This window comes from Erpetoichthys calabaricus, chromosome 1, assembly GCF_900747795.2.
Source record: "Erpetoichthys calabaricus chromosome 1, fErpCal1.3, whole genome shotgun sequence".
Classification (NCBI taxonomy): domain Eukaryota; kingdom Metazoa; phylum Chordata; class Cladistia; order Polypteriformes; family Polypteridae; genus Erpetoichthys; species Erpetoichthys calabaricus.
This window is the reverse complement of record NC_041394.2, coordinates 72849024-72866297: the sequence shown is the minus strand read 5'-3', so window position 1 is coordinate 72866297 and position 17274 is coordinate 72849024. Positions and strand designations below refer to the sequence as shown.

Genomic DNA, 17274 nt, shown 5'->3' with positions numbered 1-17274 from the left:
TATAGCCCTCTTTTTTTGTTAGGTCAGTTGCAGGGAATGTCATATCCCTAGAACCTGTGTCTGACCAATGAGATATTGACAAAGGTCAAATATTTGATGAACACACTGTGTCTGATTATTCATAAGGAGGAGAGGTACATTTTCCAAATCAAACTGCACTTTGATCAGTCCCATGTGCCCAAATCACATTTGGAAATCCTGGGTAATGAGAATGTTAGGCTGATTGTGAGATTCTTCATGGAACTGTGGGTGTTTTTACCTGTGTATTACCAACCTGCAATGGCATGAAACACCTCTTTTATTGTCTGCACACGCAGGTGTCCAGGAAACACTATGAAAACCCGAAGGAATTATTTCAGAGCCAAACAGACTTTATGAATTGTCTGGCAAACTGCACTTTTAGATAGATTTTCCACATCGCCTACAGTATATAAAAAAGTGCCACTTGCAAAAAACCTCAAAGCAATGCATACTGTCTGTGTGGTTGTGAGAGCACGACTTCACTGAGTTTGACTTTGAATATAAGGTCCTAATAAATTTTTGAGGTACAATATTCCCCCTCGGCTAAATTGGTATCTTTTGAAAAGAATTTCCTCCGGGAGCAATAAAGGATCTTGCCGATCGCGCAAAACCCTCTCTATGTGAAATTCTCTTCTTATAATTTGCGTACCGATATCAATTGGTCACTCATTCATATACGGTGAAGTCATGACTGAATGAATTCCACGCACGGACACTGATTAAGTGTGTGAGCTAATCCTTGTTTACATCGAACAAACCTGCTCCGAGCAGGTTTGAGGATTTGGATGTGTTGCTATAGTTTCAAAAAACTGACAGATCCAGGATCAGGCCAAATCGTCAACAATTACATCCGACTAAACGAGTAATCCACGTACGAAAAATACCCCCTTGGTGTTGTAAACTTATGGTTTTATAGCAAACAGTATTATTTTACCTACCTCATGCCTAGCTATACTGAAAAAACACAAAGAAAAGAAACCGAAACTAAAAATAATGACAACAAGCTCACTTTTTCAAAGAGGAACTTTAATATACAAAGCATAACATTGTCCAGAAATTCTCCCACCAAAAATTGACACATCCCTTGTAAGACGCTAGGGGTCGCTGTTGCCCCTTTCAACCCAACAGACAGACACTCTGAACACAGGGTAAAATCACCAACAAGTATTTTTATTACTTTCTGTCCTGATAGTGTCAGTAAGTAATACTCACACACACACACACGCACACACACGCACACACACACACACACGCCATAGCATTTCCAGGGTCACCTGAAAGAACAATGAATGAGCTTTCAAACTATGGGAACAAAAATGGTGAGCTGTTTAACACAGAGAATAAAGTGCAAGACGCATATGTCTCAAATATGTAAAATTTATAATAAATGTTTCAAGTCTTGTCATTAATTGTAAAGCAGTGACTCTACAGAGACACTTTCTTTTACTTCAATTAGATATAAATACTTGATTTTTACCTTTCCATAGGGAGGATGCAACAATTTTATGGCACATTATATGCCGTGCTCGCCAATCCAATACAACAATAAAGATAACTGGCAAAGCTCATTCCTGCCTCTCAAAAATAGCAAAAATAGACCAGTATGAAGATCACATCTACACTGTTGACCCTGTCTTGCCAAATTTTGTACAGAATATCCATTTGTACAGGGAAGAAAATCCACTATGTTTTGTTCTGAATTTTTTTTTCCACTGGAGATCTTTATTTAGAAGAAGCATCTGTGCTTTATTAGGTAAATGCCCCTATCAGGCATTTTGGGGACAGGTAGGCAAAGCTGCTCACCATAGTGGCTTTAGTCTGTGAAATTTTGGTTTGGGGCCAAGGTTTGTCCCACCTTTCTAAATAATGTGTTCCATTATTATAGTTGTCGAATGACATGCTAAAGAATATGAGATGGGGAAAATCAGTTGCAACAACCCAGAAAAGTGCTTTCTTCCAAAAAATGTAAATGTGAGAAATGTTTAAACAACACCCTTGGCTGAAGGTGAAAATTAAGCAAAATATTGATATAAAAACAAAAAATAACTATGCAGCCAGATACAAAATAAAACTCTCTTTCAGGAAGTGTTCATTTTTTGTACAAAGTGCAACAAAGACAAGTGTCTGATATGCCATGATGGGAGTGAAGAGAAGAGCATCTGCCACCCTCTCCCTGTTTGGGGGTATTGTAGGCCTTGAGCTCACCAGCTATCATGAAAAAATATACAATGAAAAACTGTACAAGACAAAAGCAGATTTTTTTTTTCTATATCACAATTTTTTTTTCTGCTTTAACTATTTGTCTGGTGTACTCATAATTACACATTGGGGTGGGCTAGTAGTTTACCATATAATTAGAGAACTGTCCCATTCTTAATATATCTGTGATATTGGCATGCTTGAAGTCCCAGCGCTGCTGTTACTCCTGATACAGTCATGCTGATGTGTCAGGTACTCTCCTACAAGCTCTGGTCAAAGTCACACATTTATTCTTGACCATTCTCCTTCTCAATTGCATGCTCACTGATATCTTCTTTCCTCTTCACCTTCTTTGAGTTCATTACACTTTAAAGCCATATTACTTGAAGAAAAATGAGCTCTGCCGCACTTTTTTTTTTCTCATGCACTGTTCCAAATGTGATGCTGGTCTGACAAATATCACTGACAAAGAAGAGTGTTCAAGAAAGACCAGTTGAGTTTTCCCTTCAGAGATGCTAAAATTCACCGTGTTTTTGATCTTGGCCATGTGGAGAATCTGTAAATTCCACATCAACAATGACCCAGGCTACTGGATCAGTGAAGTAGCACAACTACCTATTGTGGCACTATGCTGCCTTGCTTCCTAACAGTTTTTAAAATTTGGTTCACCAAATATTATACCACCACTCAAAGCTATTACTCTGAAACACATGGGAGTTCTGTTTTTAATCCTCAGAGCAGTTAAGAAAATAAAGAACTGAACTGTGGAACTGTGGTTGGAGTCCACCTCCAAATGCATGTTTTCCAATCAGTGTGTTAGAAAATGTGGCAACAAGTAATAATCACTAATGTAGTTTGGATAAAATAGTCTTTTTTATGTTGTTTAAGGTAGAGCTAAAAATGGTATTTAGCAATATAAAATCAAGAGAACATGACCTTGAATGACAAGATGCAACTTGACAGTCAATTAGTGCAGTAAGGCAAGCCCAGTAATTGCAGCTTTAATATTAACTACCACATCTTAAATGAACCAAACAACAATGATTTTATCTCCTCCAGCAATTTCCAACTTAGGGTGGGGGTCTTGTGTGCCTGAATGATCCTTGAGCTATGTTGGCAGAAGCACTGTGTTTCTTCTAGCACTACCTATAGAAAACTAGTGGGGACCCAGAAAATAGCATTTTCTAAATAAAAACTGCATAATAATTTGTAACAAATCTTTTCAAACCTTTTTTAGAGTAGGGTTGCCATTCCTCACACCTTGGGATGAGCCTGGGCATGCTGGAGCCTGGTTGGGCTTAGCCTGAACAGGATGCATGTAGCCTGTATGTGGGGTCAGTACCTACAAGGCTATCTTTGTGGGTCGGGTGCAATTACTGTCATATGAGACACAGTAATAGGACAGATCCTTAAGTACTAAATCTTGGCACTGTCTTTTGAGATGTTAAAGAACATCTCTGACAGGAAGGGAGCTGGAGCTTGTATGAGTGGTTCAAAAATACCAGCTTGATTTTATTGGACTACACAACTGTGGATCTACAATAGAACAGGTCGTCTCAATCATGAGTGGTCTATTTCTTACTCTGGAATTTGGCAACAAGGTAGGCCCAGATTGTTTTGGAGCACTGGTGCTTTATACTAGTACCAGTGGATGAGAGAGTTGCCTCAAAGAGGTTTGAGTTGCAAAGAGGGAAATTTTGTATGCTCCTAAAAATATTCAGATCATTTGGACACTGAATTCAGAGCTTGGAAGTGTAAAAAGTACTGACTCTATATTCTAACACAGAGATTTTAATGCACAAGTGGGAAATGACAAACATTCCAGGATTAGCCCACCAAACTTAGTTATGGATGAGATGTTACTGGATTTGTATGCTAGTAGTGGACTGTCCATAACAAACACCATAACATTGTGCCAAAGGTCAATAATCATTCTTTGTAGTTGTATCAGCTAAGGTTATATCTTTTAGATTCTCTGGCAAAGAGTTGCCAACAGAAGAACCAGTTGGTGGTGAACTGGTCAGAGCTTCAACAGACAGAGCTGGACATCCCATACAGGTAGTCAGGGTTTACCAAGAATACTTAAGTGATGCTCCTATTCAGAATATATTAAATTCACACTACAAAAAAATGTCTTCAGCATATCTGGTGATGTTCGGTATATGGGCCATCTTCAGTACTTAATTAGAAAAGGCAAGCAGCTGTGGCAAAAGATGGTCAATGCCAGCCATGGCAGAAATTGAAGAATATTTTTGTGGACAACAGCAGTAAAAGACATTTTCATGTTATAGAAAAGAAAATGAACAATGTCATCAGGTAGAATTTATAAGTCTAATTAAGGGGGCCCTTCAGGTCAAAATGGTGGAAGCTGTAGTAGTTGCAAAGCAAAGGCCTGTGAGTGGAAGACATAGAGTCAGGTCATGGAAAACAATATATGATGGTATTGAAGAGGTTCTGACAAACCATTTGAATACTTAAGAAGAATAGGCAGTTGGCAGTGTTAATGAGAGGTGGAAAGAGCAACCAGGCGGACTCAAAAGATGGTGAATGTACCTTTCTGGAAAGAGGCAGTGCCAGATGAATTAGTTGGTGTTGGGCCAATTTCCCCTAATGAGGTCACTAAGCTGATCTGCACAGATTTTTAACCTCCACTATGGCCAAGCTGCAGATGTGCACAAAATTATAGATACTGTGGGGATAGTTTGACTGCATTAAGGTGGAGACATTGCCTTATGCCAGGGTAGTGGAAGGGAGACTCCATCCAATAGCTAAATGTAAGGTTCAGAAGGGAAAATGAGGATTCCTTCCTGGCTGATGAACAGTGGAACAATTTTTTCTCCTTCCAGAGATATCTGAGGAGTCATTGCAGTTTGCCTCTCATGTTAACATGTGCTGTGCGGATTTTGCCATTTCTAGAGCTATATGAGCAGCAAGGTATGGTTTCATACCATCGTTGAAATGTCAAGAAATAACTGATGTTCATTTGAATGCATGTTGCTAGAGAGAGAGAGAGAGACAGTTATGGAAATCAAGATGCACTTTATTTGTGTGCTGGTAGCACAGAATACTTTATGGGATTTCATTTTTTAGCAAAATTATGTTCTAATTTGCCTTTCTTGTGTTCCTTTTATGCAAACAAAACTTTAGGAAAACAGAACAGACCTTGATAAATCAATATGTGATCAGATCAAGTACACCTAAGAAGAATGCCTATCAGATGAGTGATAAAGGAAAATTAGTTATCCTAGAATATGTGTATGGGAAACAATCATCAATATATTAAATTATTTGGGGTAGTATGTTATGTAGATACCATGAAAGATGAAAATCTGATTGATTGGCTTACTTTGCCACCTAGAATCAGACAAAATGGTCAATAGGTTTAAATCCAGTCTTTAAATAGCTATGCAACCATGAGCATAATATATGTAATACTCTTTGGTGGAATTGCAAGGAAAAAAAATGAAGGCCACATTACAATTGCCTCACTGTATAGAGTCATTGCTTCGGAACACCTGCTGCATTATTAGACTTTATCAGGGCTTACACTGAAGATGAAGGATGTGTGATGAAACTCCCTGGGTCCTTCAATAGCAAACAAAGTGTTCCCACTCTCCATTCTGCTTCAGCTCACATTTATTGGACCTGGAAAACAATGTAAAACATCCCAAGGTCAGCATGGTTTGTAAGAGATAAAACTAAGTTTCCCATGCTGTTTTCCTGCCACAACTAACACTTGCTTTTCGCTTACAACTGAGCCATTATACAGGACATCAACTCCCTCTAACATCTCAAAAAAGACTTCGTCAGCTCAGAAACTTATAAATAGACATAGTTCTTTACTCAGATCATAGCCGAAATTAATTTCCTACCACTCACTTTCATGAAGAAATATTTTCTTTAGTCAGATATTTTGTAAATTTGATTTCAAGATGAATATGCCCTTCTTTTTTGTAATATTTTGTTTCTGCCTTCATTTGGAAATGGGTTTTGTCTTACTTTCCACTGAAAACCCCACTGTGGAAAAAGATAATTCATCAATAATCCATGTCTTACAGATGACAATGTCCAGGTAAGTGAAAATGACTTTGAAACTGTTATCTGTTGATGGAAGATCAACAATTTGTTGATATTTAACTAAAAAGAGTGCATGCAAGATTTTGTATCTCATAAGTTAACTCTTAACTAAAATACTAATTATACTATAAAATATATCAAACTGCAAGAAGAATAATATAATAAAATTGAACTGCAAAGGTCAATGCTGCATTTAGAAATGAGTTGTGAAGGTAAACACTTTACATGGAAACCTAAGCATAAAAACATCAGACGTCTTGATAGATTAGTATAATAATCATTTTAAAATCATTCAATACATTTTAATGTTTAAATATGTAATAAGAAACCCCTTTATTCTGCTGGATTTAAAATAAAATTTGGTCTTTCATACACATGCCATGCATACTTGTACGACTAGGACAAGACAACCATCTTTAGCATGTTTAATATATCATTTTTTCCCAATTGATTTTTCATACTTTTTGATCAAAAATGAAGAACAGACTGATTGCACTGAATTCATTAATTTACAATAATTTACTATTTTACCTTATAATGTTTTATTTTTGTAACTGACTGTGAAGAATAAGAATGCTAAGAAGTATATTTGCTTTAAAAACTGTTCAAGGTTTCTTAAAGAAATGAGAGAATTGAACAAAGCGCCTATACATAAATCTAAACACCTACAAGGACATTTGTGTGCAATGTTATCTTTAATCATTTAAAACATTATTACTTCATTTTGTGCTTCCTATAAAAGAATGTGTGGCTATATGGTGACCTGCCATGATATAAAAGCTTCATGTAATGTGATTGGACTGAACATGTTTTAGCAGTTAAGTTAATCTTAGAATATAGTGGCACATAATGTTTGCTATGCTGGTAGTTTTTCTGAAGTTGAATCAACATGCCTTTTGATATTCTGCCAATTCTGACATTCCTAATAATCTTTTTTTCTAAAAAGAGACTATACCTCTACCTTTGAATTAATGTGTATTTTCAATGATTTCAATATGCTCCTTGTATTACTGTTGTATCTGACCCACATGTAATGCTTGAAATATTTATTTTCTATGTCAGCAATTATTATGTTTTAACACATTTGAATACACACTCAACACATTTGATTTATTATATTAAATAAAATAAAATACATTTACATACATACAACCCTCCATTTCATTGTATTATTTTATTATCATAATCGTTACAGGAAAAATGTAAGAGCTCATTATTCTCTAGAAGGGAATCACTTTCATTCATTTTCTGAACACATATTTTCTAATACAGTTGTTATACAGGCAGGAACAAACCCTGTAGAGTACAAGACACCGCTTCATAACATGGCACACCCATTCAATCACCCAAACTCCCTCATGCTGGGCCATTTTGGAATTTCCAGTTAACATAAGGGAGCAAACCAGAGCACCAGGAGAAAAAACAAACAAGTGTACTATAAGGTGTGCACACAGACTGTGCCCAGGCTAGAACTGGATGAAAATTTACATAAAATGTATAAAAATAATAATAAATCAGTTTATGTTAGAACTGATCATTTGATTGCTTATTTTTTATATTGCATGGATAGGGCTATATCTGAGTTGCATACATGTGCAGCTGTCAACATTGCTATCTCACAGCTTCCTCATTGTCTTTGTAAAATTTGTATGGACTCCCTGTGTTAACATGACTTTTCACAAATTCTTCAGTTTCCTCCCAAATCCCAAATTTGTACTTGTCATGTTACTTGTTATGAATGGACGAGGGTGTGTATGTGTATGAAGTGTTATCCCATCCAGGGTTAATTTCTGCATTGAGCTCATTGCTATTGAGGCTTTAGCTCACCTATAATGAAATAAGTGGGTTCATGGCATTGATGGATTAATACACAATATGAAGAGTATGAATGACAGCTCTTTCATAATGGTTTATATTTTATAAAGGATACAACTTAAGTTGATCAAACAATGAATTTGGACTGGAAAAACAAAATTTTGCGGTATACATTTTTTTCATATGCCTTCAGATCTTGTTCTTCATTAAAAATAAAATACCGAGTGATCTTTCATTCTTTCATTTTTCATTTCACATTTGTTAAGGATAATTGCTTGATTTGTTCATTCCATTAAAAGTTAATGTAAGGAAGACAACAAAGTCAGAACCAACCAACAACTTTAGCTGTTTACAAAACCAGCAAGATCTTTGTTAAAAATATTCTTCAATTTATTCATCATGTATTTTTGATAATGAAATGTTTACAATAAAAAAAAATGCTATGTCTATAAATTGTGTTTTTGTTTTGATCTTGCTACTTGTTATTAAAAAAAAATCATCACACATTCTACATGTAAATAGCATACTTTCTACATCTAATATTTAATGTGTTAACACTTTTACTTCAGAATAATACTTTAGATTTTTAGCTTTGTTTGAAGTGTTCAGTATAATACTTAAAATTTAAAGTATAATTAAATTCTATATAAATTACCTTACTCAAGTGTCTATATTTCAATTTTCTGAATGTCATCCTAACTGCAAAATATGTTTGAATATCATAGAAATAAACATTGTAATAACTGTGCTTCAAAGCAGACACCCCTGTGCAGTAATTGAAAAAAATAAATACTTTTTAAACTTAATGTTTGCATGTTCTTAATGAAAGAGAAACTTTTCCCCATTTTTTACATTTTGAATTGTTATGCCTATTTTACAATAAGAAAAATGGATATATATTGAAAAAGTCTTCCTCTTGAATACAAGCAAAGAACATGTAGCCTCATAACAGCTATTCAACACTTTATTCCAAAACCTTAATCATTTTTAAGTACTTGGGAGACAAATTGGAGCCACTTAGCTATTGGAGGCTGAACAGTCTCCTCTCATTTGTCATACTTGTCTTTAATCACAGGTTATTTTAACTTCTTCATAAATTACAGAAAATAGTACAATGTGCAATGTAACAATATTAGTAAGATATAGTGAGAAAAAAAGTGTAGATGATTTAATTTACTGTTTTTCCCATATTTTGTTGAATATTAATATTTAATACTCACGTACTGCACAGATAAAGTTATTTAGGTCAGAGAAGCCTTCTTAAAAGTTCATGCCAGAGTTGGAAATATTAAAATCATAACACTAGTAGCCTCAGGGGAAAACAGTTGTGAAATCTAAAGAATAAGCCAACTGGCAAGATATCTTTGATCAAAATTCAAAACTGCCATTTTGTTGATAGTTTGTCAAAAGTTTATAGAACTCAAGAGATACAAATTTCGAAGTGTATTTTTATGGGTGAAATGTACTAGTTTGCAAAGAACAAATACAGATGAAAGAATGTGAAATTTTAGAAATCTGTTTGTTGAAGAAGAAAATTGTATTTTTCATATTGAATACTGCCATATGGATTTTATTTTGCATTATTTTGCATTTACTCTTCACAGCTGCAAAGAGGAGCAAACTGAACATGTCAAAGAAATTCTGCTTGAAGCTTTAAACATCAGGTGTGCTCCCGACGTCGATCATGAAGACATGAGCATGGTGAGGGATTACATTAGGGAGGGCCTCAATAACCTTCTCAATATGACCAGCGTGTTGCCTATTAAAGGTTAGTGGCTGTTCTCATTTCTGCAAAAAAGTAAACAGTTATCAGCAGTCATCTCCAAATATATTATTATATTTATAAAGAAAACAAATTCCTTATTTGATAAAGTGCAGAAAACATTCCTAAGGTTTTTTTACAGATTTTATAATTACCACTGTTACTTTGTTTTAATTACTTATTGGTACTCCATATTTACATGCAACCATTTTTTCTTCACACATGTCATGTATGCACCACTTATTTATTAGTTTTCCAGTCAGTAATGAGTCTGATGGTTTATATAAACTGAAAATTCTTATGAAACATAAAAATGATTTGTGCTTTTCTTTGCATGAGAATACATTGATTTTTTGGAATAGAAGCATTAAAATATCAATTTGTTCAACATTTTTATGCTTTAGGAAAAAATGAAACAGAACAACCACATAAGAATAACACAGAAACGTTTGAAATGCAGCGGATTCAAGAAGGACTTCATTGCTGTCAAATCATGGCTGATGTCTCCATTACAGGTAGAAATGTCTGGTGTCAGTCTATAGATATTCACCTTTATATCCATTTCCATAGTCAGACTTTCAGTTGTAATAACAACAACAATAATGACTCTTCCCAAACGCATGCATTTTCAGTCGTTCGTCTGTACATTTGTCTAGTAAGTGTGCGTGTATACATGAGTGTGTCTCTACAGGCAGCACACCTTGGGTTGGCTCCACTGACCAAATGCAGAGATTGAAGTCAGTTTCCATTAAGCTACGGTACATATACTGCCTAAATAACTTATCCTCTTATTGTTTCCTTCATGAAATATTTAAAGTGTTTCACGGGTAAAAATCAAACATGGAATAAATAGTAACAGAATGTGTATACTTACTTATTGATATTCTGCTTTTAGCAAAGCTCAGATTTGCAATAATATATGCACACAAATTGTGCTCATCCATCCATCCATCCATCCATTATCCAACCCGCTATATCCTAACTACAGGGTCACGGGGGTCTGCTCAGATAAGGCTAATTCAAGAGACAGTGTAGTGGTGCAGCACTTCTGACTTGAAGCGCCAGAGCAGTGGATTGGAATCTGGGCCCAGTCACTGCCTGTGTGCAGTTTGCCTGTTTTGCCAGAGCCATTTTCCTTCCATTCTAAGTTGATTGTCTGCAAATTGCCATGGAGTACGTGAATGCAGGTTGTGTGCATTGTGCCCTGATGTGTCCATGATAGGCTGTTGCTCCCAGGGAACCTAAAATCCAACCAGATAAACGGGCAGATAGGTAAAGCTAGGGGTCATCTCATGTTGATTGTGTTGTTTTTGTGTTTATGCTTAAAACCTTGTGACTATGATATTATTTAATTACATCAATATTTGTAATAATTAAATGCTAATAGAATGAGATCTTTACCAATATATTTCCTTTTAGATCTTGGCTGGGCTTCATGGATTATTTACCCTGAAAAGTTTACATATGCAAAATGTGTGACTTGTGAAGACCTTAAGGGAGGGACAACAAAGAAATGCAAAGTTTATGGAAAACAATACTCTTCAAAGGTTAACAGATTTTTTTAAAGGACTACAAATATTAAAATAAATAAGTGCAGTTATATAAATTTTAAAAAATAATAATTGTTTAATATAAGCTATATGTATAATTGTTGCACATAAGACAATGCATAAAATCCAAATATGTACAGCATATTTGTAAATTTACATATCGCATGGAGTTACTGTGATTTACTTTATTGAAAGTTTAGCCATTCTTTTTATACAGCCATTGTAGGTTAACAATGAGTAGAGTGTTATGTAAAAATAATTTGATTTCAAAACTAAAACATCAGCGTGAATACAAACTGTAAAATGTTTTAGACATAGAACATCTCTGTTCAGCTGACCTCTTTAACATAAGGTCTTAATTGACTTTTCAGATCAGTTGCTGCACTTCGGTGACTGAGTGGATCCCGTTCATTTACGTGAATGACAACTATTCCTTGGGTATCACCACTGTGCCCATACCAAAGCAGTGTGGCTGCACCAGACATGAAGAAGCTGACTGAAGGGAGTTATTTAAAGCATGTTTTTATTATTCAGTATCTAATGCAGATTTTCAACAATGCTAATAGAGTGCAGTTAAATCTAAAATTAAAAATATTTTGGATTTGTTTGTGGCTCAGAACCTTGTCAAAGAAATTTTCAAATGCTCACTGTGCTGACGTCACGTTTTAAAACAATCAACACATGTTACTACTATCTTTAAATCATCGGTATATTTGCAAATATAACACTATAGCATGCATTTTACATGCATTGTTTAACTTGCTTAACTATAACTACAGTATCTATAAACCTAAAAAGAGAAGCAATCCTTGATGGCTTCCATACTCATTCTTCCATTTTCCTGGATTTCTTTCTGCTTTCAAAAATACTTGACAAGGTTGAATTATTCTTTTTTTTCAATATTAGACCATATTGGAGATAGTGTATTTTTAAAATACGAGAGCTGTGTCGGCCGATCTATTATACAAGTGGTAAGTAAGAATTATAATGGGTTAGCTGCTACAGGCAGTGATATTTCTGCTTTTTCTTTACAAGAAGTTAAATATCTATTAAACAAAATTAGCCTACAAGTCTTTTCACCATGATAAGGATAGACTATGGTATTCTTTCTTAGAAAAGTAAAAAAAATACTCACGTTGTCAAATATTTGTGAATACAGAAACAGAAAAAGGCAAACTGAACAATTAGTACACAGGCAGGTATAAAATAAGAAAGAGGCATAAACACAATGATGGTGACTCGGTTTCTGATGCCACTTATGCATAATAAAATACTTAATTTTGTCTTTATTCCATAATTCAGATGTTATATATTCTGTAACCAAGCAACTATTCTACACTGCCTCTGCATATAAAAATACTTTCTAACAATGTATGCTTGCTAAATGCATTATAAAACTCAATGGAAATTTTCTGGAATATATATTAATTTGATCAAAAGTAAACATTGCATATAAATTACATCTGTGTGTAACCAAGAAAGCACATGCATCACTCTACAAGCTACACAGTTGACCATTTTATCTGTGTTAGTCATTTGAAGAGTAATAGCCAGGCATATCACAGCTACTATACAGTAAAAAGCAACATTAAAATCACTTAGTGGATCAAAACAAAATAAAAAATAGTGTGGTTTCCAATAAAATAATGTCTGTTTATATTTTGTCCATAATCCTGAAGGTAAGAATTTTCAGTTGGCTTGGAACATATGAAACTATCACATGAAAGAAAGGTACAAAGATGACAAGGAGCACAAGATAAACATTTTGTACTGAATTTAAATTTGTTGTTTAACAGCAAGAAAATATTAATTTGAAGCATTTATGCAGTATATACGTCCATCCATCTGTTTACTTTCTAATTCTGCTAAACCCTAAACTGAATCATGGAATGCCATACCCTCTTATGTGCATTAATTCGAAATTTAAATGGCTACAGATAATAAGAGATGTCTTGAATTGAATATATACACTGAATTTCAAATTTAGGGTATTTATTTTACAAATTAGACTTCATATTTTGGATATTTCTGAAGGAGATGGACAAGAGGAAAAATAATTTAAAAGTTCACGAGTTAAGTTTACCAGTCAAAAATTGTGTTGGACTTGTATTATTTATTAATTTTATGCATGGGATACATCAGCATTTGTGATTTATGATTAAAATTTGGTAGGAAAAAAAAATCCTGGCTCACTACAGCTTTCCTTGTTAGCTGTCATCAAACACTTACCACATGTTTTTTGTGCCTGTTATATTCATTTTATCTATTTATTTTTAAACATGTTTCTCCAGCTTAAGTTTATATACAGGTTTGTTTATCATTTAAATCTCAGTGTCATCGAAAACCTCTGTCATTGTCTTATAAAATGTGTTTAGTTTTTCCTATTTCATTTTTCTGATAAAATCTTGCCTAATGAAACGTAAAACTTTAACTTTTATTACCCTTATTTTATGATGAGCTAATCCTTTCAATCTGCAAATGACTGAATGACAGAATATCTCTGTGAATAACATAACAAAACAAATTTAAAAGTTTGAATGCATTGTCTCATTTAAATATGGACTTCTGTTATAGCCAGTAGATGTTAAGGCTGCTTTTTGAACAATATGCTCTGTGTCATATGTACATGGTAGTTTTCCAAATGTTCTATTGTGTTGCATTTTATATTGCAGAAGACAATTAAAGGTGACTACAAATATATTATACTGTATGTGAATTTTAAAACCGAACTATACCAGCTTTCAAGTCTTACAGACCAATGTTTTCTTTATGCCATTGTTTTGTAACATGTATACTCTTCAATATATTAATAAACTGAGAATAAACACTGCTTCTTCTTGACTATTTCTTTTTTTCCTAGTATCTATGTACTTGAATCAAAGACATTTTCAAGTGATACATTTCATTTTGTGATACATTTTAAGGAAGGTCTCATATAACACCTGTAAAATGGCAGTTTCATTTCTACTGTTCTGGATCCCATTAACAGACATATCACATTGTTAACTTTGGAGTAAAGACGAAAAAAGACTCAATTGGAATAGCAGTGTCATACTCTCATCTTGGAAAACTTAAACCTGCCACTCACCATTTTCAATATTATTATTATTATTATTATTATTATTATTATTATTATTATTATTATAACACATTCAGTAGTGAGCAAGTCTCATTCATCATTAAATTCATATAAACATGAAGAATAAACTTGCCAGCTATAGTCATGGAAGAAATCCACTCTTAACAAAAATTTAATGAAATAACAAACATATATGATTTAGTTATAATGTAATTCTTAGCCACAATTTTCAAATTGTTCCTTCACTTTAAATCCACTGATACTGGGGTGGCTGGCTGTTGACCAGGTAATTTTCTTTTTAGCCTCATTTCCAGCTCCTCCTGAGGAATTTCCAGGTGTTCTTTACAGTCCCATTAATGTCTCCTGGATCTGCATCTGTTTGGTGCACATGGCATACCTCCCAACACCATGCCACATGCCCTGCCTACCTCAGCTGGCTCCTTTTGGCTGAACTCCTTCCTCGTTGCTGAGGCCAGTAAAGGAACCTCAATTTGGCTGCTGGTATTTGTGATCTCATTCTTTCAGGCACTATTCCCAAAGTTTATGACCACAGATGAAGATGGGGATGCAGACTCAATCTCAACTCTTTGTCAAAAGACTTAGAGATTTTACATTTCAAATAAGATAATGCATTTTAGAAATCAATAAGGTGCTTATTATACATTTACAGCATTTGATACTAACTCATAAGATTATTTTATCTTATAAATTATATACTTAGAAAAACTTTGCATTTACAAGTGTGACAAAAAGCAGCTAAAGTAAAAAAAAGTGACCTAAAATTATGACTTAAAATAGTTTTAAACATATTACAGATTATCCATCCATCCATTTTCCAACCTGCTGAATCCGAACACAGGGTCACGGGGGTCTGCTGGAGCCAATCCCAGCCAACACAGGGCACAAGGCAGGAACCAATCCCGGGCAGGGTGCCAACCCACCGCAGGACACACACAAACACACCCACACACCAAGCACACACTAGGGCCAATTTAGAATTGCCAATCCATCTAACTTGCATGTCTTTGGACTGTGGGAGGAAACCGGAGCTCCCGGAGGAAACCCACGCAGACACGGGGAGAACATGCAAACTCCACGCAGGGAGGACCCGGGAAGCGAACCCGGGTCTCCTTACTGCGAGGCAGCAGCGCTACCACTGCGCCACCGTGCCGCCCTATGACAGATTAGTATATTTTTAACTTTCATATTACAATATTTTATTTAAAAGTTTCATATTAAAATCAATTAATGATTATGAAAGTGTAAAAGCAGAATATTGCAGTGCAGTGCAGCACAGGTGTAGTTGCTTCCTGTTACAATTCTGCATGTTCTACTCATGGCTACATGGGTTGTCCACCCACATCTGAAATGCATACGTGTTGGATTCATTGATGATTCTAAAATTGGCACTGAGGGTATAGGTAAGGGAATGTGTGAGTGTGCCCCACAATAAAAGGGTGCCCATTGGTTCAGGGATAGTTCCTGCCTTTTTGCCCATCACTGTTGGGATAGGCACAAGCACCTGAATTGATATACTGTATTACATAAATACTGAATATATAATATGGAGTAACATTATTTCAAGTAATAGATAATTGTTGTTACATTGCCATTTGATAATTTACTCTCTTACAAAAACAAAAATTATATTGTATTGGAATTATTTTTAAATAAATCCTCAATTATAATCTGAAATCCCCATTATTTTGAAATATAATGTAAATTGTTTCTGCAGCTCTGAGTGGCTGACCATGTGAAAATTTTAAGAACATATCTGTAAAAACTGTGGAATTAAATGCTATGCTTGAAATATATTTTAAATTTTGGAAATGACAGATTAAGTTTCAATATGTACTAAAAGGTCTACTTTTAAAAATCAGCGTAAATGTTCTAAGTGTTATGATCCATGGCCTCTTCAACAGGTCTCAAATTTTATTAGTCATTTTTTTAATTCAAAATCCTTTCAAAGACACTTAAATGCCACATGTATGAAGGAAATTTTTTTTTAAAGGAAGTAAAGTTTTGCACAGATGAATTAGTCTAAGTGATCATTATACTTGTAAAGCTTGAACATACAGTGTGTGGGCCGATGCCATGTGTGCTGTATGACAGATGACTCACTTTGGCAGACACTATGAGCAATTTATCATAAACTAGCAAAATACCCGCGCTTCGCAGCGGAGAAGTAGTGTGTTAAAGAGGTTATGTAAACATATATATACATAAACATATATACTTATATACATATCTACATATACACATATCTACATATATACATATATATATATATATATATACATATAGACATCCACATATATATACATATATCAACATATATATACACATACATATACACACATACATACATACACACATATATATATATATATATAAATATATATACTGTATATACACATACAGACACATATATATATATATATATATAGCAAAATACCCACGGTTTGCAGCGGAGAAGTAGTGTGTTAAAGAGGTTATGTAACCATATAGGTACGCAAACCCAGGAAGACATGGAATCGTTTAAATCAAGTATCATTACATCTTCCTTTCTTAAAGAGAAGTAAGGCAGTACTTATAAGCTTACATATTTATATATAGACATACATATATATATATATATATATATATATCTATATCCGAAGCCGTGCAAGCACACTCTTTTGAGAATGCAACGTATAGTTGTACAGAAGAAAAGCAATCTTGCCTCAAATGAATGGCAACCTTTTGTAGGTCTATGAAGTTAATTTAAACTT

General features: G+C 34.4%; 1 protein-coding gene across 1 annotated transcript; it reads left to right on the top strand.

The window, feature by feature from the left end:
* Window positions 1–5948: 5948 nt before the first annotated feature.
* LOC114645826 (uncharacterized) lies at window positions 5949–12379 on the top strand. The gene is made up of 5 exons (XM_028793693.2): window positions 5949–6292; window positions 9717–9880; window positions 10279–10389; window positions 11294–11421; window positions 11796–12379. The coding sequence occupies exons 1-5, from the start codon at window positions 6153–6155 to the stop codon at window positions 11922–11924; spliced, it is 672 nt and encodes a 223-aa protein (XP_028649526.2). The 5' UTR covers window positions 5949–6152; the 3' UTR covers window positions 11925–12379.
* The last annotated feature ends 4895 nt before the right edge of the window (window positions 12380–17274 follow it).

Bases quoted from the DNA above. Each gene is read 5' to 3' on its own strand.
- LOC114645826 (XM_028793693.2), top strand. From the start codon at position 6,153: ATGAATATGCCCTTCTTTTTTGTAATATTTTGTTTCTGCCTTCATTTG. The intron at 6,293-9,716 runs GTAAGTGAAAAT...TACTCTTCACAG, and splicing joins TTACAGATGACAATGTCCAG to CTGCAAAGAGGAGCAAACTG. The intron at 11,422-11,795 runs GTTAACAGATTT...TTGACTTTTCAG, and splicing joins GAAAACAATACTCTTCAAAG to ATCAGTTGCTGCACTTCGGT.